The 24,200-nt window shown below is 33.6% G+C and overlaps 2 protein-coding genes across 2 annotated transcripts in view; one reads left to right on the top strand and one right to left on the bottom strand.

The window, feature by feature from the left end:
* LOC142979706 (putative phosphatidate phosphatase) overlaps positions 1-24,200 on the top strand; it is a 131,252-nt gene that overhangs the window by 24,126 nt on the left and 82,926 nt on the right. The gene's annotated exons all lie outside the window — the stretch shown is intronic.
* On the bottom strand, positions 9,720-23,158 carry LOC142980160 (uncharacterized). The gene is made up of 2 exons (XM_076125490.1): positions 23,152-23,158; positions 9,720-10,338 (listed from the first exon to the last, which is right to left on the bottom strand). The coding sequence occupies exons 1-2, from the start codon at positions 23,156-23,158 to the stop codon at positions 9,770-9,772; spliced, it is 576 nt and encodes a 191-aa protein (XP_075981605.1). The 3' UTR covers positions 9,720-9,769.

Below are 24,200 nucleotides of genomic sequence, written 5' to 3'. Positions count from 1 at the left end.
TGTAGCAACCGAAAGATTTATTGTGGCAAGTGGCTGTTAGATTTGTTTGTACGATGGTTAATAATGGTCATGTTTCTGAGTACATTTAGCGTTTTTTTATATGAGTTTAAATGCTATTGAATAGATATACTACCGTTAAATGTACCCCAGACCCCGGGGGTAAGTAATGTCCAAATAGCTTATATTTATGTCCAGCCAAGACTTGTGTTTCAATATCCAGCTAGACTCTCGATCTACAGTTCCCACGCGTTGATGCAACAGTTATTTTCGTAAACAACAAAACTATTTTAACTTAACGTGTTTATTAAGATCAATGGTCACTTGCAATTGCAATGTACAATTTTGATTAATTGCTCGTTCTATTATAACTAATGGACAAAGTTCCTTATTGCTTTTATTTTTGGTTTAAATACGTAATTGTGGCTTTATTTTTATCTTTATTTTGTGGTACATTTTTGCCGCGGCATTATTCTGGTCGGTAGGTATGAGACATACATTAGTTTTCCTGCTATTTTAGTTTAAATCTTTTAATAGCATGTAGGATTGACTTATTTTGGTTCAATAGAATGTAATTATGATTCATAGGAGTTTTCAACTCGCTGCACTTAGGGCGCTTATTTAATTCTTATACAAACTGGTATCGAATTCGATACTAACACTTTTTCGCAAGTTTACGTGCTAGACCTACAGGTCCCTTTCAAAACTTCCAAATCTCTTAGCATACTGTGTCCTCTAAAGTGTAAAGTTATAATCTTCTGTGAACAATTGTCTTGCTTTTCGCCTCTGCCTCGAGGTTCGCCCCTGAATGAGTCGTCCAGCGGGTATTAAAGAAGCCTATTAGCTCTTAAGTAAATAAAAACCGAAGCCTGTTCCTGGACTCTTAATTAAACCAGGAAGAGATTAAGTACCTGTACGGTGTACACTAATTACACGCTGTGATTGTTGATGTACAGTCAGTTTTAAAAGTCACTGACCAAGGAAACTTTTAATACCTTACATTCAAAAAAATTTTAATTACGAAAGCATTAAGATTGATAAACATTTTTCATGGCGACCAATTTAAGTTGGTTCAGGTACACAATGTATAGAGGTTTTGAAAATATTGTGTTTGTAGCGACTTGCGTAGATGACTGTACTAGTTATTGATTATGGCAATATGTCGTACGTTACTTTGATTGCAATTATTGATGGTAGGAACGTGTGTGTTTTAGAAGTAATAAGGGTGAGTGTCCTTAGATGTGGAAGCAAAAGATTCTTGTTAGTATATTAACTAGACAGTGGTGTGGTTTTTAGGTTTTGCATCTGTTTCTATATAAATGTAGGTACCTATCTAATGTTATTTATTGGGATAAAGGATTATATTATTGGTTCTACTGGCATACTTGCGTTACAGCGTACTATATCGTATACCTAACTAATTCTGACCGTAAAAACACATTTCTTGGTATTAATAATAAGGAAATTGATTATAAATAACAAAGTAACCGTCTTCTCGTGTTTTGTCTTTTTCACTCATGTAATTGTACATTATCAAAATTGTTTGAAAGTGACAAAACAATGCATATGTAACACGACGTTTATAAGTAAGATCATAAGTGTATAGTAGCCAACTTGCGCGGGAAACTTCCTTCTTAAACAAATTGTATAACAATGGGATTAAACAGGATTACTACGACCGCCTAATTTCACTCCCAACACAAGCTACAAATAACAAGTTATTACAAAAACATACACGCTTTCACAACTAGCACATTTCACCCATTTTACAAACAAAACATTGTTCTAAAATAAACGTCTTGTAATATATTCGAAAGAATCTTCCGTAAGAACAACAGTTGTTTGTAGAGAACTGCTTCACCACAATGGATTGTTATTGTAATTTATGTTAAAATGTTTCTTTGCGTCTCTTGTCTGCGAACCTTGTTAATGCGTATGGTTCCTCAGCCCTGATTATTTACAGAAGGATTTACAACGCGGATGTTAGTGAAAATTTGTTGAATATTTTACTTAGTTGCTGAGAATCAACGATGTTTTATCCCAAACTTAAGTAGTAAAGAAATGCCTTGATAAGACCTAGGTACATATATAGTTCCTGAATTTTTCAAGTGTCTGGGCAATGATTGCCTTTACATTTTCCTAGCTCTATTAATAATATCGAAACAATTAGTGTAGTTGATATTATGTCACAATAAGTTTGTGTCAAGTGACGCTTCTATCAACTTTTAATTGTGAATGTCGGTCAGCCAGTAACGGCTGGAATATCAAGGAAACTAACACAAATAATACTTGAGTAATTAATTGCGTGTAATATTACATAATATATAGATGTAGTAGGAACTAAAAGGGTTGGGTGTTCAGTTCTTGTTTTACTTCGCTTGTACTTGGATAACCAGATGTATGATTTATGAGACAGGGTTTAAGAAACTCTTATGTAGCGTTCCCTTACAGTCTGACTTTGTTCTTCCTATTGACATTTTCTCAGCGAAAATTATATTAATTTATCGAATTTGATTATTGAATATTTAAAATACTGGTATTCGACTGCCGGTGAGACTGGAAGCTGACTTCAACGTAGTTGGAAGAAAGTCTAGGCTGATTATTATGAACAGATTAGATTATTCAACTGTTAAATAATTTTTCATCTACATTTATTTGACCATCTGTAGATCCGAACAACGAATTAAAGTGCCAATTCAATTCTTCTTTTTTAGTTATTAACGAGTTGGTCAATGTTTTTTCTATATTTCATAATACTAATTTAGTGATAAACTTCGTAGGTTATTGAAATAACTGGTTGGTAGATAACTTCTGACTCTTTCATCACTAGTATTTTTGCAAGTTCAAAGACAATCACGATACAGTGGAAAGTTTATTTGTTAATTAAAATTATCTTAAAAACTTTTCCAAATTAATTGTACCTATAGGTCAACGGTAGAGAAATAATCACGTACACAGTACTGATAGTGATTATAGAGATGACTTTTAGTATGATGACACAGCTAAGACAATTATTAATAAAAAGTAAAGTAAATCTTAATTAAGTACTTAAAAAAATCTTTTAATTATGTCCTATGATATGTTACGGTTGTTTATTAAACCTATGTAGTTTTAAAATCAGTTTAACGGTTTTTGTTTGTTAATTATGTCCGCCATATTGGTTATTCTGATCACCAAATTATTGAACTATGAGGTTGTGCGTTCATACACAAAAACATGTATAGGTTTTGGTCTAACTTAGTCTCTTTGTCTGTAAAAGCCCCGCGACGGTCTATACGCGGGAGTATTCCTTTGGACATACGTTTTATCAACTAATGATTTATAAGTACCCGTAACTTATTACAAAAGTGAAACTCATTGCAACATATGACTAATTATTATACAAAAACAAGCCGTAACCCTCCTTTTATTTAAACAGTTAATAAAACCGCCTACGACTATGCAGCTGTTGTGCACAATGACGAAGCCTTTTTGAGCCTCTGATACTGCTTGTTTTAATTTCGGTGACACATACATTGTTACCTTTCTGCTTACCTTTATAAGGTAATGAGCATTGATGGTTAAGCTGCTTTAAATTTTGGTCACATTTACTTTATGTGTTTGTTTGTCTTCTGAAAAGGAAGTTGAGGTATTAAGATATTTTTTAAAAACCTTGCGAATAAGCTACAGTAATAATATCTCATTTTCTTCTACAATCGGGGAAGGCTACTACTGTAGAGTCCCTCTTGCATTCCCGATCCTGTTTATTTTATAGAAGGATATTGTAGTAATTTTGAAGTTGTTATTATAAAAGGTATTTTGATACAGACATTTTTTATGGGTTATAGATATTGTATACTGTAACTTGGAACTGACATAGCCCCTCAAATCAGAAGTGATTTGGATATGTAACGTCTGCCGTTAGTTTACTTATTGCTAAGTTTCAATTACGACAAAAAATCCAGATCGCTAAGAATTATAACATTTACCCATACACAGCATCGGCAAAGAAACCTTTTAACATTTTCCTTATGAAAAATTAACACCAAAGAACATGTGATAATATACTTTACGATAAATAAATATGACTTTCTGGAACACCTTGTATGAGCAATGCAGTACGTATTCGTATTTATTGAATTAAATGGTTTCAAGGCAAACGCCCACAATTATTTATATGGAATATAAAATGTATAATTTATCGCTTTTATTGTAACCTCAACTGAGTATTGATACCTAATATAATAACAATATGCATGCTAGTTGATAAAATTTCCCGTATTGTATTATAATAACAGATTACATACTTTCATACATAAAATCACGCCTTCGCATAGGGGTTAGCACAGATCAGAGAAGTCCACTTGGTACTATTCTTCATTCATTATATTCCATTTATTCTGTACATCTTGTCATACCAGGACCATTGGTACGAGTGCTACACACCTGACCTTCGTGCAAGACATCACCCATATGATCTGTGTATGCCTTTCTAGGGCGTCTCCTCGTGCACAGTAAATTTTAACAGATTTCTTTAAATAAGATCCTCTTACCGACTTTGTGACGTCGCACTCCGGCTAACTATTTTTATTACTACTATTTTTTACTTTTATTTTATTAACTGTTTTTTAACGCTTTATCGCGATAGTCTTAAAGCATTGTAACTAAGATAATTGTTAAATCATAAAATATATCCAGTACAATCACAGAGGATCTTCGAAAATATACTAAAATATTTCACCCACTTAAAACAAAAAACATTGGAAGTACAAACTCAACCCTCCGACTACAAGTCATCGACACGCACAGTTATTGGTTGATTATATCCCAAAAACAAATGGTGCGGTCTGCGCGCGCGCAGGAGCGGGGTCATTGCGCGATCGACTACATTAAATGACCAAGGGCGCCTATTACGTATGCTATGGTAATAGTCGATACTAATTAATGGCGTTTAATGGTGATGGGATGGTGTGTGAAAGAGATATGAATATGGTTTGAATGGGCACCAGATTATAGACAGGACGTGTTGAAAATGCCTTTCAGATTAACTTTTATGGAACTTAATGTACTACGTAGTTGTATTAAGGCGAGTTAAGAACTTTACTTATTTTGTATGTAGAATTTTGCGTTTTTCAATTATAGAAATTCGGCAAAACTTTCACTAAGTTATCATGACCTTAGGATAACAAAATTGGGACATGCCTGTTGGTATCAAATAGTTATTTCATTGTTTCGTTTTACCTTTGGCTATTGGGTTATTATAAAGCATCTATACCGATTGCTAGATTATTTTAGTATGCCTATGTAAAACATTAATTATTTTCAAGTCTTGCGTTGCTAGAAATAGCATCCAGAATTTTCAAAGTGAAAAACCAGCACTGTCACAGTTCTTTCTCAAACAGTAATCATACAGTGACACTTGACAGTGATAGTATATTTTCGAGGCTAAGAGGTTATTTACAATAGCCGTAATTACAAAGACAATGGACCTATTTGCGCGAAAGACAATTTACATTTCACACATATTATAAAACACACAGAAGTATGTGTGTGACACTCACTAGATTTAAAAGTAATATTTTCCCTAGTTTTGCGAAACTAATTAGAGGCCATTCTCTCATAGTTTGTGGTTAACCTAGTGTTAAAGTTATTAAAGCCGACAGTACGGCGCCACCAGGCCTTTGACATGGATTAAGTTTGAATCTAAAACAAGAAAGGCGTAAACTGAAACAAAGATTACGACACTTACGTCGTTCTGTATTTAGAAGCGATTTACTTTTTATCGTCGCTTATAACTAAAGTTATTTATATAAGTAAAGCTTATTAAAATAAGCGTAGTATAAACTTTAATTCTTAATAGATATTTAAAGAGATTAATTCACCATTTAAATACTGATAACTCGAAATTGTGATGGGACTTACCGATAAAAGGCTTGATTAAAACGATTACTTCCAATCTTTATGCAGTTAATGCACCTAAATGCCTCTATCTATTACAAATACTATTAGCCGATAAAACGGACAGGTGCTTCGTTTATTCAATAAATATATTTGACAGTTACCGTGTTTACTAAATAGGACAATGACACTGGGTTTTTAGAAATTTAACTATGTAGTATTTTTTTAACAAACTTATTCCATGTCTGGAATCTCATTCTTACCCCATGCTTTCTTAAATCGTCATCCAGCGCTAAACTATGTTATAGTTAAAACATTTTTTGATAGTACTGTGGCAGTATGCCTACAGACTAGCCTTTGTCTATTATTCGAAATTAGACTTAAAAAAAAAATTAAATATATTTTCGAAGAGGACACCTCCACCACCACCAATATTAGATTTAGTTATAAAAATGAGCAGAAAAATAGCAGATACTCCGGTCAATTTAGACATTTGACCCACGACAAATTCAGGGGAAGCTGAAAATTCTTAAAATTGTTTAAATTATAATTATAAACATTGTCTTAAAAGTCCCAACCGATCCCATGTAAGGAAAAAATTTTAGCGGGGTAATAATAATAATAAGCTTTATTTAATTCCATACAGATTACAATGTGTGGTACAAACGAACATTAATTAAATATATTTTTAAACAAAAAAAAAAAGATACAAAATGATAGTACATAAAAAAATTTTCATTACAATAATAAGGACATGCTATATATATATATATATATATACTTTTTTTTTTTTTTTTTCTTAATTTTTTTTTTTTTTTTTTGTTTTTTTTATTTTTTTTTTTATTTATTAATTTTTTTTTTTTTTTTTTTTTTTTTTTTTTCATATTTATATAATAAGTTAGATTAAACTTAATGGTCTTTGTTTTAATCTTGTATGGACCCCCTCCGGGTAAAAGCCTCTTCCAAAGATTTCCATTTATCTCTATCTTTGGCTATTTCAAGCCAACCCTGTCCCGCTGTCCTTGCAATATCGTCAACCCATCTGGCACTGGGTCTGCCTCTCGCTCTGGTACCTCGTGGACCCGTCCATGTTAAAACCTTTAGTGTCCACCTATTATCATTGTATCTCGCCACGTGCCCTGCCCATCTCCACTTTCTTTGGAGAGAATAGGTTAGAGCATCCGTAACACTGGTTTTTTTGCGGATGGCTGTGTTTCTTACTCTGTCTTTTATTTTGATGCCCAAGTAGCTTCGCTCCATTCTTCTTTGAGTGGTCTGGATTCTGCGTCTAGTCTTGTTATCATATGACCAGGTTTGACAGCCATAGGTGAGGCAGGGTAGGATCACTGAGTCCATGACAATTTTTTTAGCAGTTAGTGGGAGCCGTGATTTGAATATGACTTTATGAGCCCAGTAATTTTTCCAGGTGATTGCTACTCTACGTTCTATTTCCTCGCTATTTCTTGCTTTGCTGAAGGAGATCTGTTTGCCCAGGTATATGTAATTATCTACAAACTCAATGGGGGAGTCATTTACTATGATAGGTATCCTGTGGTGGTTAGTCATGACTTTTGTTTTGTTCGGGTTCAATTCCAGACCAACCGTAGAACTAGCCTGCTGAAGATCATTCATCATGCTGTTCAGTTGGTGAGAGGATTCCGAGAATATAATGATGTCGTCGGCAAATCTAAGATGGCTTAGGAAATGACCTCCTACATCGATGCCTTTGGTAGCCCACGGTAAGTCCTTCATTATGTATTGTAGGACAGCTATAAATAATTTCGGAGAGATCGGGTCCCCCTGTCTCACTCCTCTATTTATATTAATTTTGCTTCCTATTCTGTCTAACTTGACTCTACTTGTACTGGATGCATAGATATTTTTGAGGAGGTTTATATATTTTTCGTTTATGTTCAGAGATCTCAATGCTTCCCAGATGCTGTTATGTGATATCGAGTCGAACGCTTTCTTGTAGTCTATGAAGGCTATGTACAATGGTCTGCGAAATTCTTGGTATTTTTCTATCACCTGGTCGACCACTTGAATGTGGTCAACAGTGCTGAAGCCGCTTCTGAACCCGGCTTGTTCTGTCGGCTGGTGTATGTCGATCTCTGGTGTTAATCTCTCCAGCAGGCAGGAAGCAAATAGCTTATATAGACACGGCATAAGGCTTATAGGACGGTAATTGCTTATGTCGGCCGGGTCCCCTTTCTTATAGAGCAAAATAATTTCAGATTCGGTCCATATATGTGGTACGGTTTCTTCGTGTAGTATCTTGTTCCATAGAATAGTAATTGGGGTCAACAGCAGAGTCCTTGCAAACTTGATGCATTCATTCGTGATACCATCAGGTCCTGGGCTTTTTTCCGGCTTAAGCTTCATTATTTGCTTTAGGATTTCAGGTTCCGTGAACTCTGGAGTTTTAAAACCTTCCTTGGGTTGGGCGTCAGCGTTGATTATTTGATTTTGTAAGTTTGGTTGGCTATAGAGCTTTGCATAAAACTCCGTGGCTGTATTTATGATTTCCTCTCTAGACATATAATTGGTAGAGCCGGGTTGTAATGATGGGATCCATGTCTTTGTTCTGTTTAGCTCTTTGTTGGCCTTTTTGACGGATCTAGAAAGTGCGAGGTGCCTTTGTAAGGTGTTTATTCTGTGTGATTCGTAGCATTTTTTTATTTCTTTATTAGTACTTTTGTAGAGTTCTTTGAGCTTTTCTTTTTCAGTTTTGTTTAGCTTAGATTTGTTCTGTAGTAGATTTCTTTCTCTCATGAGCTTTAACGCTTCTGTGGATAAGATGCCAGGCTTTTGAGTTCCTTTAGTAGATTTTAAACTAGTTAATATAGAGGTTAAAATCAACTTGCAATAGTCTTCGGCACTGTATTTTTCATGTGTTGTTGTAAGATTAGGTATATGTCCACTTAGGTTTTCCAAGTATATTTCTTGCTCTTTTGTTGTTTTCAGCTTACTTGTTATGTTTGAAAATCGACGTCTGCATTTTTTATTCAGGTTCTAGGAGGATGGAGGCTCTTATAAGCCTGTGATCAGATCCAAATGGGAACGACGTAAGAACTTTGAATTTTGTAAATAGGTGGGGTTTGGTGGTCATGATGTAGTCAATTTCATTTCTCGTATTTTTATCTGGAGAGATCCAAGTCCACCGGTTTTTTGGTTTTGACTTAAACATGGTGTTTATTATTTTCAAGTTGTACTCTTGTGCATATTGAATAAGTCTCTCGCCGCGAATGCTCCTTTTCCCATAGCCGTAATTACCGAGAACAGAATGCTCGTGGTCTTTGGGTATTCCGATTTGTGCATTGTAATCTCCCATAGAGATAACAAATTTCGTGGTTATTAAGTCGTGAGCTTTTTCCAAGTTTTCGTAAAATTTATCAATTTCGGCTTGGGACGAGCCTTCGGTGGGTGCATAAGCTTGTATTATAGCCAAGAAAATATTTTCCAACTCAATTTCTAGTATACAGACTCTCTCTGATATTCCAATAAATCTCTTTATATTTTCTTTGTATTTTTTCTTCACTAGGAAACCCACACCGTATTGACCTTTGGTTTGACCTAGATAATACATAATGTAGTCTGTATCTTCGATAATTTTCTCGCCCAATCGGCGCACTTCACTTAATCCTAGTATGTCGTGGTTAATTTCTTGTAATGCTGATTTTAGCTCAATTAGTTTGGTTTCAGTAGATAATGATTTTGCATTGAAGGTACAGATGTTAAGAACAGATTTTCTTTTAATCTTTGGAAGGTTTTGGTCGATCTCTCCCTCGGGGACCAGCCGTACTGGGAGATGACTGTTGTTTGTTGGAAGATGGATATTGTTGCTTATCTGGTTTTTATTATGTGTGTCGTTCGTGAGGGAGGGGTGGAATAAATGCTATGCTTTACTGTCTCTATTTTCGTTATTCTGTCCTTGGGCGGTGCTGCTTGTATTTTTGTTGACTAAGAATTGCAGCATGCTTGGTTTTACAATACCCTCGGATACGCTGTTCGATCTTTGTATGGTTGCGTGTGTTTTCAGCGTTTTGTTCTTCTTCTTTGCCTGTGTGCTGATGTCGCTTTGCGGTTTTGAAGTATTTACTGGTGACACAGGGAGTGACCTTTTGTTGTTAGGATTCTGTATGACTAGTTTGTCATATTTTATTCTTACTATATTTCCCTTCTCTTTCTCTAGTTTTGCTTGTTCTTGCAGCTCCTTTCTTTTCTCTAATACTTGTTTTGGAAAGTCTTCCTTCAGGTAAAATTGGGTATCTTTCAAAACTCTTTTCTGCTTTAAAATATTAATTTTCTGACCGAGAGTTGCGAAGGTTATTATTATTGGCCGTGGTCTATCTCCTTGTTTCCCTATTCTTCTTATCTCTTGTATGTCGCGAGCTTCTAAGCTAGTTTTAAACCGTTCATTAATAAAATTTGTTATGTTGGTTTGTAAGTCGTCGTACGACTTTTCTTTTCAACGGACATGGTAATTGAGCAGTCTATGATGAAAGCTATGAAGACAGATGGAGGTATTGCTCGAGGAAGAAGCACAAAACAGAGTGTCATAAGTAAATGGGTTTATAGTATGCATGCAATGAATACAGTTTGTGAAAAATTAGAAGATCTGGCTAATGTTAGGATGGATACGATCGAGCAGCATGTTGATGCAAGTGATTCACGAGTAAAAAAAGATGCTAAAGACTTACGAAAACTTTTGGAATGGTTCTCAATACATAATCCTTTTCCAGAGGTTTTGCATCGTTATATCTCAGAAGCGGTGGCTTTTAGGGAAAAAAATATTGATACCTTTTTTATAGGAAATTCCCTGATCTACAAATTATGTCTGGGGTAATTTTGCGATAAAACTTACCGTTTTCAAGAAAATCGCGAAAAACTCATTTTTTGGACCTTATTACCCCGCTAAAATTTTTTCCTTACATGGGATCGGTTGGGACTTTTAAGACAATGTTTATAATTATAATTTAAACAATTTTAAGAATTTTCAGCTTCCCCTGAATTTGTCGTGGGTTTACTGATTTTTTGGTCTAAGCTCTTAGTCCGGTCAAATTAGACCAAAAAATCAGTAAACCCACGACAAATTCAGGGGAAGCTGAAAATTCTTAAAATTGTTTAAATTAAAGCTGAAATCATACATATATACTTAAAATCACGCCTTTTTCCACAAGGTAATGTAATCATACGATTTTCTTACAAAGTATGGCACTTAACCGCACTTGCTATCACAACACGTAATAGTTCCTTCGAAGGAAACAGCGGGCCCATTCATGGCGCTATGTTTCTATTTCAACGTTGGCACACAACATATTAAATAGAATTACCCCTGGCCTCTGTAACAAAACACCTCAATTGTGTGCCTTCTGAATCGCGTTTCACTTTGTTTTGGTTAAGTTTAATAATAAAATAAAATTGCGTTTATAATGATTGTTTTATAATAAGGAATGCTGATTGTTTATAGTTCCTTATAAAAACATTTTGTCGTGAATTTCCGTTCTTACTCGGTGTGAAAGATATACCTAGTTCAAGTTAAATAGTTCGCCTAACTGCGTGTAGTAACATAATAAATAATTAATCGTACATGTAGTGTAGGTATGTAAGACTTAAAGCCTTCCAATAGTGTTAGGAAACTACCTTGATAAAGTTTTGTAGATTTAGCCCACTATTAAAATCATCACCTGTAAATATGATAAATTATTATCGACAATCTAAACTGCCCTATAAATTTGAAACTCAGTATACAACTTTCAACAAACAATTCAACCGGTAGTTACCAACTTTACAAGATTACTTCCTCAATCTAAATAAACATTGAACTGACTTCACTATATTAACCAAACACTTATAACATTACTGGAACGGTACACCATTCAAATAAATCCATCATTGCATATTCAAAGAAACCACATCCATATATGACCACAAGTCAACCATATTTTGACCACACTTTGACCACATTTCGACCACACTTGAAGTTCAAGACGCGTGTTATCAAACATCAACATAATGCGACGAATGTTTTCTTACATTACGTAAGATGAGGATGCTGTGTGGCCCGTGTGTTGTTTGTATGGGCTGCTACTGTTTGGACAACTGCCTGGTGAATATTCAAGTACCATAACGGTACGAATTGATGTTTATTTGTTGCAGTCGTATGCTGAATGATGTAAAATCTGAGATTTTTGAGGCAAAAGTTAAAGTTAGTAATTTCGATGAAATTATATCCTATTATTATTACAAATCTAGGTTTATAACCTATGTAGATAAACACTTAAGATACTTTTCACCCTAAGAAATGAAATCCAAATTCTGGGAAATAAAGTCTAGTCTAGTCTAGACTAGTAATGTAGTGGCCGAAATGTTCACATCTCCTTGTGTAATCAGTTCTTTTTCTTGTCTTCCAAAAAGAACAAAAACCTGTGATGAACAAATAATATAATTGTTTCATGATTGGCTATACTCTGTGTTATAAGAATTGAAATTGTGAAAATATCAATGCGTACATTTTATTTTGTGGAGACCGTACGATAATCAGTTAAAACTAATAGCTATAGTTAAATCTAACTATAGTGCAGTCTATCATAACAATAGTTAGACTTAACTACAGTAGAATATTATCTGTATTTATCCTATCTATATAATGATCCTGTTCTAGTTTTCTATCTACGATGTGCCCATTTTTACAGCAATTCACTCCATTATTTAGATAAAACTATTGTTGACTCAAAATAACATAGTATTACATACTAATATCACATAATTTGATGCGTAAACATACATATTACGGTGTGATGTCATTGCACTGTCCCAGTTCACCTGTTTGAAGTGCGTTAATGTGCGTTATCGTTCATATGATCAGGTCAGCTGTAATTAAGCGTGACTTATGACTTGCTGCTTCTAGTACAGGTACGAAGCTTCTGTATAATTGCTGGCATTGATATGACGGTAAAAACCTGTTACTGTCATATTGTAGGGCAAGGGTTTTTGAGTAGGTTTGCTAGACTTTTCAGGTGCACGCTGCCTGAGGGACTGTGTTTCAAAACATCGTTAAAATCACGCCCTTTTCTATAGTGGTAGGTACTTACAAACTTTCCTTGTAATATTATAATGCTACGGGCCTTAAACTTGATTGAAAATTAAAGGTCAGGAAACCTTATTTGTTTACCCGACGTTTCGATCGAATTACCTTATCCTTTCAAGCTTTCCTTGCTTCATTCACATACATATATCTTGTACCTGACCTTTTTTCACCCATTCCATCAATAATATAAACTTAAAACAAAACAAATCATTCCTGTTTTTACATCACATCCCATTTAATATTTTTAGTACTGTAATTCAATCTAGACTAGCTACTAGCTGATAAATACGGCTAACGCGCCTATTACGCCGTGGACAATTAGTAATTTATTGCAATTGCCTAACCCTAAATTATTTGCCTCGCACGCAATGAATGCATTGAAATTCCTCAGTCAGCGTGAAATTAATTAACAAGTTGATAATTACCGAATTAATATGTCTGTTTAATTCTGTAAGTACAAAATATGTGCTTAAGAAATATTAATTAGTGTAATTAGCAGTGAAGAATTACATATTTCTAAGATTCTGTTGACCGTTCAGTAAATTATATAAGGCTAGGAATTTGTCGCGGACTTAAAATGGGTGAATTTAAGTGTTAGGTAATGAGGTAAGTTGGTTGAAATTCGGTCCGAATTGATAACTTTGGTACTAGGTTGAGCTTTGGGTACGGAAAGAAATGAAAACAATAATTTATATGCCATCAAAAACATTCTGTAAAAACCTCAAGTCTCGCTATAAAAAGTTGTGAGATCTATATAATACCAAGTCGATTAATCTATTTAGTCTCTGCTTAAAGGACCTTCTGTCTTAAGTTATTACGTATGTTATCATCATGCCAATTAAAAAAAATACCTTTAAAACAAATAGACCGACCTGGCCATCGCATGATTTAATTATTAGTATGTATCACACTACACAGCACGACGAGAAGTTAATGCTTCTGAAATGTTAATGGCGAATTTGTGTTTTCTTGCGATGACCAAGTCGATCTTTTTGTTTTAAAGGTTTTTTTTTAATTGGCATGATAATAACATACGTAATAACTTAAGACAGAAGGTCCTTTAAGCAGAGACTAAATAGATTAATCGACTTGGTATTATATAGATCTCACAACTTTTTATAGCGAGACTTGAGGTTTTTACAGAATGTTTTTGATGGCATCTCACTTCTTTTTGTAGAGCGAACATAAGTCCAATTTGTATGGAAAGACGTTTTTTTTTCGTAATTCAACATATTTTCCTATGGGAATGTTGTTCAGTTTCTTGGGCTAAACACCCTTACCCACCCTATACCCCTTCCCGTTATGCCTCATATAGTAGGTACCTATTTACACCTATTTATTTTATTTTCTACAGTAATAATAATTCATTAACTGCAAATGTAACCTTGTAATCTTATACATTTATATGGGATTACAAAGTTATTGTTGCAGTTAGTGTATTTAGAAAACTGGACCGAAATTAGAAAATATTAAATTTTTCCCATGATGAAGACACTAAACCCTATTTGTATTCAAAATTTTAAGCTTCTTAGTCTGCTAGAAGTACCTTAGACTTTTGATGATCGGTGAGTCAGTGAGTCAGTGAATCAGTGAGTGACAAAATTCAGAAACTTTAACAAGTTGTCAATCTTAAACTACTGGTTCAAATTGACTGAAATTGTAAATTTACCGTGTTTATACAATTACTGATTAGTTGCTGAAAATTCAGGCTTCTTGTTTTATCCACAACGAAATTATAGGGGTGTCAAAAATAGCCCGAATTGCTTCGAGAAAAGGATGTTACGGCCGTGCCGCTTTTTTTTGCTCGACTTGCGGGGGCACTTCCGTGCCCCCAGATTAAAGTATTTAATACCTATATATAGTATTTCGGTGCATTAAATATTAATCAATGCATTCTTTATGAAATTTAAATTAAATATAAGTATTTTACTCATTTTTCGGAAATGCATTCGATTAATAAGAATTATATATAGGTTCGCATACACTTTGAAGTTTTATAGTTTCTCATTTATTTTTATATTTCGTTTTAAAAAGATCACTGATATTGGTTTTATTTGTATATTGCTTTCTTTAGATCTGATAACACTGCTTGTATTAATGTTTAGTTGTAATATTTCATATACTTCCGTTAAAGTGTTTGATAGTCTTTGTATGAAACTTCTGTTAGAAACAAACGTTGAACGAAAGAAAGTTTTTAATATTAACTTGTGTTTAATGTCTACGTACAAATATACTATAGCGATATGGTTCCTAAAACTATAAAGACGAGTACAGTGCTCTTACTTAGAATTGTTTGATAAATTGATCTAAATAGATTGAATAAGTATGCTAGAAAACATCTGGTAAAAAGGCAACAGTCAGCAATAAATCGCTTAGAAAATGTATTTTTCAAATTTTAATGGTTTTTGAACACTTTTCATTTAGACATGCGACATTTTTGCGAACTCTACGTTGGCTATAAAGATAGTAAAATAAACTATGCTTTCTCGTTGTTATTAAAACTATTTTGTTCGTATAAATATTTTTATAAACAATAAGAAAGCAATAAACCGCAAGTGGATAGTTATCTTTTTAATTACTTCACCACTAACAGTTATGATCAACATAAAATATGTATTAATAGTCCTCGCAATTAGTACCCATTAATAAATAAACGATTGATTATCATCAAAGCACATTTAAATACTGCCAAAACATTTATACATTGTACTTATATGTATGTTTATATACTTACTACTAGTAAGTTAGTTACTAGTAATGTTTAGTAAGTTACTAGCTTTTGCCCGCAGCTTCGTCCGCGTGATTTGTGATTTAGGACAGAATTTTCATTCGAGGAGTAGTAAGTAAAAAACAGATCTTTGAACAGAAATCAGTTATTGTATGTTGAAGGTTTGTTACTACAAATAAAGACTAAATGATGAATTGGTTATTTAGTCAACAGTTTAAAACAGGTTTTAGGTTATAATTCAATCTAAATTTTTGTGTATCTAAGTTTGTTGACTTTGAGATTACGTCATTTGCATTCAAAGATCAGATAAGCTAATACGAATTACCTGCGATTCTGCTATCGCGTAGGCGTCGTTGATATTTGTCTTCTTCTTTTGTTACAATGATAGTTGCTAAAAGGTCCTAATCACAGTTTTTTCTAAACATTTAATCGCATGATGCTGACTTTTTCATTGTAAAATAACTCTAATGGGGGAATAATTTTAACGGTTTTGACAAAACTTGAAAACAATTTATCGAATAAAAGTATTTACTATTTACTATAAAAATTTCTGTTTGAAAATATTTCCACAAAATTTTAATAATGGTATTTGTTCACGAAATAAACTTTCCTCAAAGAAGCATTTCTGCTCAAAAACATATCCCTTATCCGCTTACATTTTAGGCGAATAAATACATACATACCAAAAGAAATGGTCATTCATTTTCTTAACTCAAGTACACGGAAAGCCATAAAAAAATCCAAACACATTATTACTGGCATATCATAAAGTACCGCAAAACATAGCTGGTTTGTTTAACTCGTAATCTCATAGTCCGACAACTTAATAAAGAACCTTAACATGAACGATTTATCTCAATTAATATTCACAATATTGTGTATTTTCATCATAAAGTCGCTGCATCAAATACGCAACCTTCAGCTGCATAAGATTACATGTCACTGATATTCTAAATGCAAACTTTTGTGTATCTTCTTCAGCCGTGGACCTTACATAGAAGGCTCTCTACTAAGTTGTTGGAGTATAGATTACGTGCGTTATGCAAGGGTCAATGACCTAATCCGTGGCTCACTGAGTCATGTTTATGACCTATGACGAGGATGTTTGGTTAACGTGTGACGAAAGGATTTAGTAGTGTTGCTTTAGTTTGTACAAAGCTTTTTTGTTTTGATCGTCAATGAATTGGTAGCGCGGATTGATTTAGTTGTAGAAGTTGAGAGAATTTCAGGATTAGTAGTGTGCGATATTGTGATATTTTTTATAATTTATCTATCGCGTCTGTTATATGGGCTAAAGCTGTACAAAACACGAATAGTTAAACTTTGTATTTATGATGAGCTTGTTGCCAAATCCCAAGTTCGCAACTTAGCTCCGATTTCCTAAGGAATATGCCATCAGAAACGGAAAAAATCTTAAAAGTGCATGGAAATTGAATCCGAAATCGTCGCCTTTGCATATCGCTTGGACCATTCTTATCCTTAGAATGTTATAAGACAATCATAGGCTACCGTATTATTATAATTAAGTATACACATTGGAAAACCATTGCCAAGCTTTCACTGGGGCTAACAGTATAGTCCCAGTGAAAGCTTGGCACTTAAATCCAAGTCAACCTAATCTATGCAAAACCTTCGCCAAAACTATCAGGTGTTCAGTAATTTTAATTAATTAGTGTCTAGTTGTGAATCAATGCTAATATAAATTAGCATGCTTTTAGTGATTAACTCCGGAATTGCAAGCAGATAGTACAATCACTGTAGATGACTAATTGACTACAGTGATTGTAATATGCATAGACTTTGTCTTTTTCAAAAAATATACGAATACGGATTTGCTCGTCTCACATAAATAAATATCTAATGAAAGTGTTTAAATAATGAATTGGCTACAACGGTTGCCGTTTAAACGTAAATCAGTGGTAATTCACATTAGTCGTATAAATAAATCATGTTTAATTCACTACTTGGCGGTAGGATTTCCTGTGTCCGTGCAATACACTGAATTAATTGAAAGTTAAATAACTAAGTGTTAATAGCATTAATCGCTCTTAGATTTAAAACCTAGAAATACCAAGACCCTTACTACTCATACATAGTATAATATTAGTATAGATAACGCCTGTTGTATTTACCCGAAGGTAAAGGGACGTGTAAAATAAACCTGCGTTACGCAATACTAATATTACTATCACGCAGTAGGGAATAAATTCCCGAATACAGAAATATTAATGAATAGATTTTAAGAATGAAAGTAAACGTTCTATTTTTTGTAATTCTTTAATAGTTTAAAATTTTCTTCTTCAGGAGTTTATTACTGTGTGTAGTATTTTTTACTACAAAATACACTATATAGTAGTAACTTGGTCTATAGCTTAGCACAGTGCAATGAAGTTTATTTTAAAGTATATCAAACTAAGCGATTCCTTTAACTGATCGACATCGATAGATCAACCTCGTAGTAAAAGCTAGTATAGTATAGTCTCGTTTAGCGTTGAACCCTTCAGTATTCCGTTACTTTCTTTCAGCCAGAGGCAAAGAGTAACTGGAAATATTATACAGGGTGTCCCAAAACTCAACGATAATCCGAGACAGGATGAAAGGCCAAGTCATACCGGTTCTAGGAAAAATAAAAAAAAAATTCTATATCACTTGGTTCAGCAATAATAGACACTTCAAAAAAGTTGAAATTCCACACCCTTGGTCGCATTTTCAAGTCCTGTGATCACCAATGTCACAATTTCGCTGTGTTTTTTTCAATTTCGTGATCTTCATTAAATATGCTATTAATCGTAAAACAAATTAATGCACAAAACATTGTTATTTTAATAAAAAAAGTTAAGTTTTAGTGAGTCATGGTTCACAAAAATATCGTTAGTTAACTTTGACGCTTCATATTGAAAAAAAAATGTACTACACTACCCTTGGCAAGTTATTTCAAAAGTTGGCGCATTTAATCAAGATTTCAAAATGGTGCAACACTTGCCACTTTTCTTGCCATTAAATTTGTTATTTTTATTTGAACGACGAGTGTCCCCGAAAATGGATCGGACGGAGTGGTACAATTGTATGGCCTCCTCGTTCCCCCGATCTAAATCCAGTAGATCTGGGGGCACGGAAGTGCCCCCGCAAGTCGAGCAAAAAAAAAGCGGCACGGCCGTAACATCCTTTTCTCGAAGCAATTCGGGCTGTTTTTGACACCCCTATAATTTCGTAGTGGATAAAACAAGAAGCCTGGATTTTCAGCAACTAATCAGTCATTGTATAAACACGGTATATTTAAAATTTCAGTCAATTTGAACCAGTAGTTTAAGAATGACAACTTGTTAAAATTTTGAATTTTGTCACTCACTGATTCACTGACTCACTGACTCACCGATCATCAAAAGTCTAAGGTACTTCTAGCAGACTTAGAAGCTTAAAATTTAGAATACAAATAGGGTTTAGTGTCTTGATCATGGGAAAAATTCAATATTTTCTAATTTCGGTCAAGTTTTCTAAATACACTAACTGCAACAATAACTTTGTAATCCCATATAAATGTATAAGATTACAAGGTTACATTTGCAGTTAATGAATTAAATTATTATTTCAGTAGAAAATAAAATAAATAGGTGTAAATATGTATCTACTATATGAGACATAACGGGAGGGGGTATAGGGTGGGTAAGGGTGTTTAGCCCATGAAACTGAACAACATTCCCATAGGAAAATATGTTGAATTATGAAAAAAAAACGTCTTTCCATACAAATTGGACTTATGTTCGCTCTACAAAAAGAAGTGAGATGCCATCAAAAACATTCTGTAAAAACCTCAAGTCTCGCCGTAAAAAGTTGTGAGATCTATATAATACCAAGTCGATTAATCTATTTAGTCTCTACTTAAAGGACCTTCTGTCTTAAGTTATTACGTATGTTATTATTATCATGCCAATTTAAAAAAAAACACCTTTAAAACAAATAGATCGACTTGGTCATCGCAAGAAAACACAAATTCGCCATTATTAACATTTCAGGAGCATTAACTTCTTGTCGTGCTGTGTAGTGTGATACATACTAATAATCAAATCATGCGATGGCCAGGTCGGTCTATTTGTTTTAGAGGTATTTTTTTTTAAATTGGCATGATAATAACATACGTAATAACTTAAGACAGAAGGTCCTTTAAGTAGAGACTAAATAGATTAATCGACTTGGTATTATATAGATCTCACAACTTTTTACGGCGAGACTTGAGGTTTTTACAGAATGTTTTTGATGGCATATTTTTTACTGGGAATGCATAAAAGAAAAAGTCTATTCAAAATCTATCAGAACTTCGCCAGAAAATTGACACAGCGTCAGAAGAAATAAATGCAAGGAATTTTGCTTGATTGGTAAAAAGATCTTTTGTACGCCGTTGCAGAGCCTGTATTCGTGCCAGAGGAAAGTAATTATTTTTAGTAAAAAGGTAATTGAGTCAGTGCATAACCAATATTTAATGTAATAAACATAAGAGGTACAAATAATAAAAAAAAAAGAATGAACGAACCATCGTTCTTATTTAATTATTATCCTTAAACTAATGTAATTCCGAATTGTTTTCCTCTGGCACGAATACAGGCTCTGCAACGCCTTACAAAAGACCTTTGCAAGAGTCAAGCAAAATTCCTTGCATTTATTTCTTCTGACGCTGTGTCAATTTTCTGGCGAAGTTTTGATAAATTTTGTATTGATTTCGAATAGACTTTTTCTTTTATGCATTCCCAGTAAAAATATCTACTGGATTTAGATCGGGGGAACGAGGAGGCCATACAATTGTACCACTCCGTCCGATCCATTATCGGGGACACTCGTCGTTCAAATAAAAATAACAAATTTAATGGCAAGAAAAGTGGCAAGTGTTGCACCATTTTGAAATCTTGATTAAATGCGCCAACTTTTGAAATAACTTGCCAAGGGTAGTGTAGTACATTTTTTTTTCAATATGAAGCGTCAAAGTTAACTAACGATATTTTTGTGAACCATGACTCACTAAAACTTAACTTTTTTTATTAAAATAACAATGTTTTGTGCATTAATTTGTTTTACGATTAATAGCATATTTAATGAAGATCACGAAATTGAAAAAAACACAGCGAAATTGTGACATTGGTGATCACAGGACTTGAAAATGCGACCAAGGGTGTGGAATTTCAACTTTTTTGAAAAGTGTCTATTATTGCTGAACCAAGTGATATAGAATTTTTTTTTTATTTTTCCTAGAACCGGTATGACTTGGCCTTTCATCCTGTCTCGGATTATCGTTGAGTTTTGGGACACCCTGTATATTAAAATATTATGTCTTAAGAGCCGCTGTGCATGATATTATAGTAAACTAGCTTTTGCCCGCGTCTGCGTGTTTTGTGACTTAGGACAGAGTTTTCATACGAACTTTTATTTGTATTTTAACCCTTTGGGGGTAGAATTGATCAAAATCCTTAGCGAATGCCTACGTCATAACATCTACCTGTATGCCAAATTTCAGCCCCATCCGTCCAGAGGTTTGGGCTGTACTTTGATAGATCACTATGTCAGTAGATATTAAAGGTTATGTCGAAGAAAATATATTATACTATGAACTTAAATTAAACAGTAATTTTGTCGCACTCAGTACCTAAACACGCCTCGTAACGGCACGCGTCTGGTATCCGATCTCGGAAACTATTGACCCGATTTCGATGGTGTTTTCGCCATATAACAGTTCACGGTTTCGAGTTACATGTCACCTAGTTTACTGTTAATGAAGCAATATTTAGTGGTAATTTATTATGATAGTTATGTGTTATTTTATGATCAGTTTGTCGTTTCTACTCTGATTTCAATGTCTTTCCGGTTCGGTCGATAATATCTTATTATGAAAAGCCATAAAAAACGGCCCGTTATTTTTACTTGTGAGAATTTTCTTAAAAGAAAATTCAATACACGGCTCATCGCTTGAATAAATCTCAAGTTAAGTGTTGTTTAAAATGTCGCTTGGAGCTAACTATTTTATTTAATTTAAGAGCAATTGCTGCTCAATTCAATGCATATTTGGTGTTAGCTAGCCGGGTTTCATGATAACGTTCATATTTAAGTCACGCGCAAAGGAAAGACAAGCATACATTTTCTTACTTCATAATAGATCCCTTACAAATGTATAAAATAAATTGAAAGTATGATCTTTTACTAATTTTATTCACGAATGGGAGACGTATGTCTTTAAATCACTCTCTTGACTGAGAATTCTTTTAAGGACTTGAACTCAATGTTTAGTTTCAGTGTAAGGGAAGTCGTGATTATTACATAAATCTATTAGAATATATACTTAGATATGACGTGACGTAACCAATTATCTAGTAATTGTGCTCGCAGTACCAAGGTTGTAACGCGTCACTGATTTCAAACTAAGGAGGTCTGTCTCATTGACTGTGTGACTGACGTATGTCTATAAAAACTAGTTTCTACAGTTACAGTAGGATGGTATTTTCTCGTAAATTTTCATTGATAATTTTGTCATTATTCATGTTGTGGTAGGCCGCCAAATATTCTTCTCCTCTTAGATATTTCTTGATGAAAATGGTACCCTAAGTTATCTAATGACATTTCCTGTGTGACTGAAGAGGTTTCGAAGAACATTTTCGGTCTGCCAGTTCAGTTTGATATTTTTTAATTTCATGACACCTACTAAGGTTTTTAAATAATTGGTTCCTTAATCCGTGTCAAATCAATTTTAAATTCAGTTTACATCCTACCTTAGTCACGATTGATAAGGTTATCAAACCAGAAACTAATGCATTAAACATGCACTCAATACCTACTTCTATTTCTTAATTACTGTATCGGTGCTATAGTTATAAAATAATATTGGTACGTTACGAATTTGACTGTAAATAGTTACGTGGTCTTATGTTATGTGTGAAATCTAGAATAGAACCGATTTTTTGTCTGTTTGATAAATTGAACGTTTGGAAAGGAAATTGTAATATTTGTAATAGTAAGTTGTAACATTTTGTGACGTAAAGTCCTGACCAAAGTCGTGATTGAAATAACATTATATTTGCAGCTACTATGAATAGAAATAATGTTCTAAATCTGTGCAGCTTTAGGGCGAAGGTTGAATCGGATATACGGTAAACTAAACGTATCATGAAATATGTAAATAGATATTATTATCCTGCTACGGATCATAATAAATTCTCTTTTATAACCAGGTGTAGCCCAACATAGATCTAGCAGAAAAAAATTCTTCAAAATTTGAAATAACTGAAATAACTCGGCCCATTCTTTAAATAGTTACGCATAATTTTATTACAACGACCCTTTTCACATAACACGTAAATAAATACTGACTAATAATTTCTTTGTTAGGTTAAATGCGTATATTGTTTATTTTTAATACGTTACATTTATTTCATTAGACACGGTTTGATAAGCAAAACTATACATTTATAGAACTACTTACTGGCCATTCTTTGTATATATGTAACAGCAAAATACTACTTAACCACTAATACCCCAAATAAAACGTTCCCGACATAAGCTAACCTTTGACTTTCGCTAATTTGGAGTTACACGATTGTCATTAAGTAACAACTATCGTGGAAATCTATGGAAATCTATATTGCTGCATAAGTAGACTATGTCATCACCTGGAAATTAATCTGTCATCTATTTTTATAATCAGTTTAGTAGCTTTGCCGTGAAAACAAGACATACAGTTTTGCTTTTGTAGTTATGATATTCATATGAATCACCAACATTTGTGTTTCTGTTTTAACATGAAATATGATTGAATTGTAACAGCGGGCAGTAATTTCATTGTATGTAAATATTGTGATATATGAAACAAGTTATTGCTTTTCAAATATCGCTTTAAGCCTCTTTGCAAATATACAAGCTTATTATCATAATTTACTTCATATGCAAGTGGTTCAACTTTCCTCTTTAAGAATTGCTTCTACAACCCACAGTTGACAATAATTTACTAAGCTTTAGCTGATTCAAAATACCCTTAAACTCATCAGTAACCATATTTCTCGACATTTATGTATATATTTTCGAACGACCAGCATGCTAATTTGAAAAGGTCGCATCTCACATTACGAACACAAGTCCTTTTCGAATTTACATACCTGATAAATAAATTTTCTAAACGTCCGCTTGCAATTATGAAAACGTCACATCTTATATTACGAAGATAACACATATGCCCTTTTAAAATTGCATATTCGATTAATAAGTTTCTGTAGAACATCTCAAACAGCTGTTGTAACTTGTCCACTGCGTCTTCAGTTGTTTATAGGAGCGGCCGTAACACGATAATGGAGAACCCATAAAACACAGTTTGTTATTTTTACCAGACCAATAACAAAGTCCTTTGGTTCAGTATTGTGTGCTGGAAGCGGTTGTTTTACGAATTGTATGAAATAATTACATCAGTGGTTTGATTGTAATTACCAGTAAATATTTCGATTTCTACTGTGTTATTTATTAAAGTTATACTAGAATATA

The sequence above is a fragment of the Anticarsia gemmatalis genome, chromosome 17, assembly GCF_050436995.1.
Source record: "Anticarsia gemmatalis isolate Benzon Research Colony breed Stoneville strain chromosome 17, ilAntGemm2 primary, whole genome shotgun sequence".
Lineage (NCBI taxonomy): Eukaryota > Metazoa > Arthropoda > Insecta > Lepidoptera > Erebidae > Anticarsia > Anticarsia gemmatalis.
The sequence above is the reverse complement of the archived record's forward strand: the minus strand, read 5'-3'. Positions and strand labels throughout refer to the sequence as shown.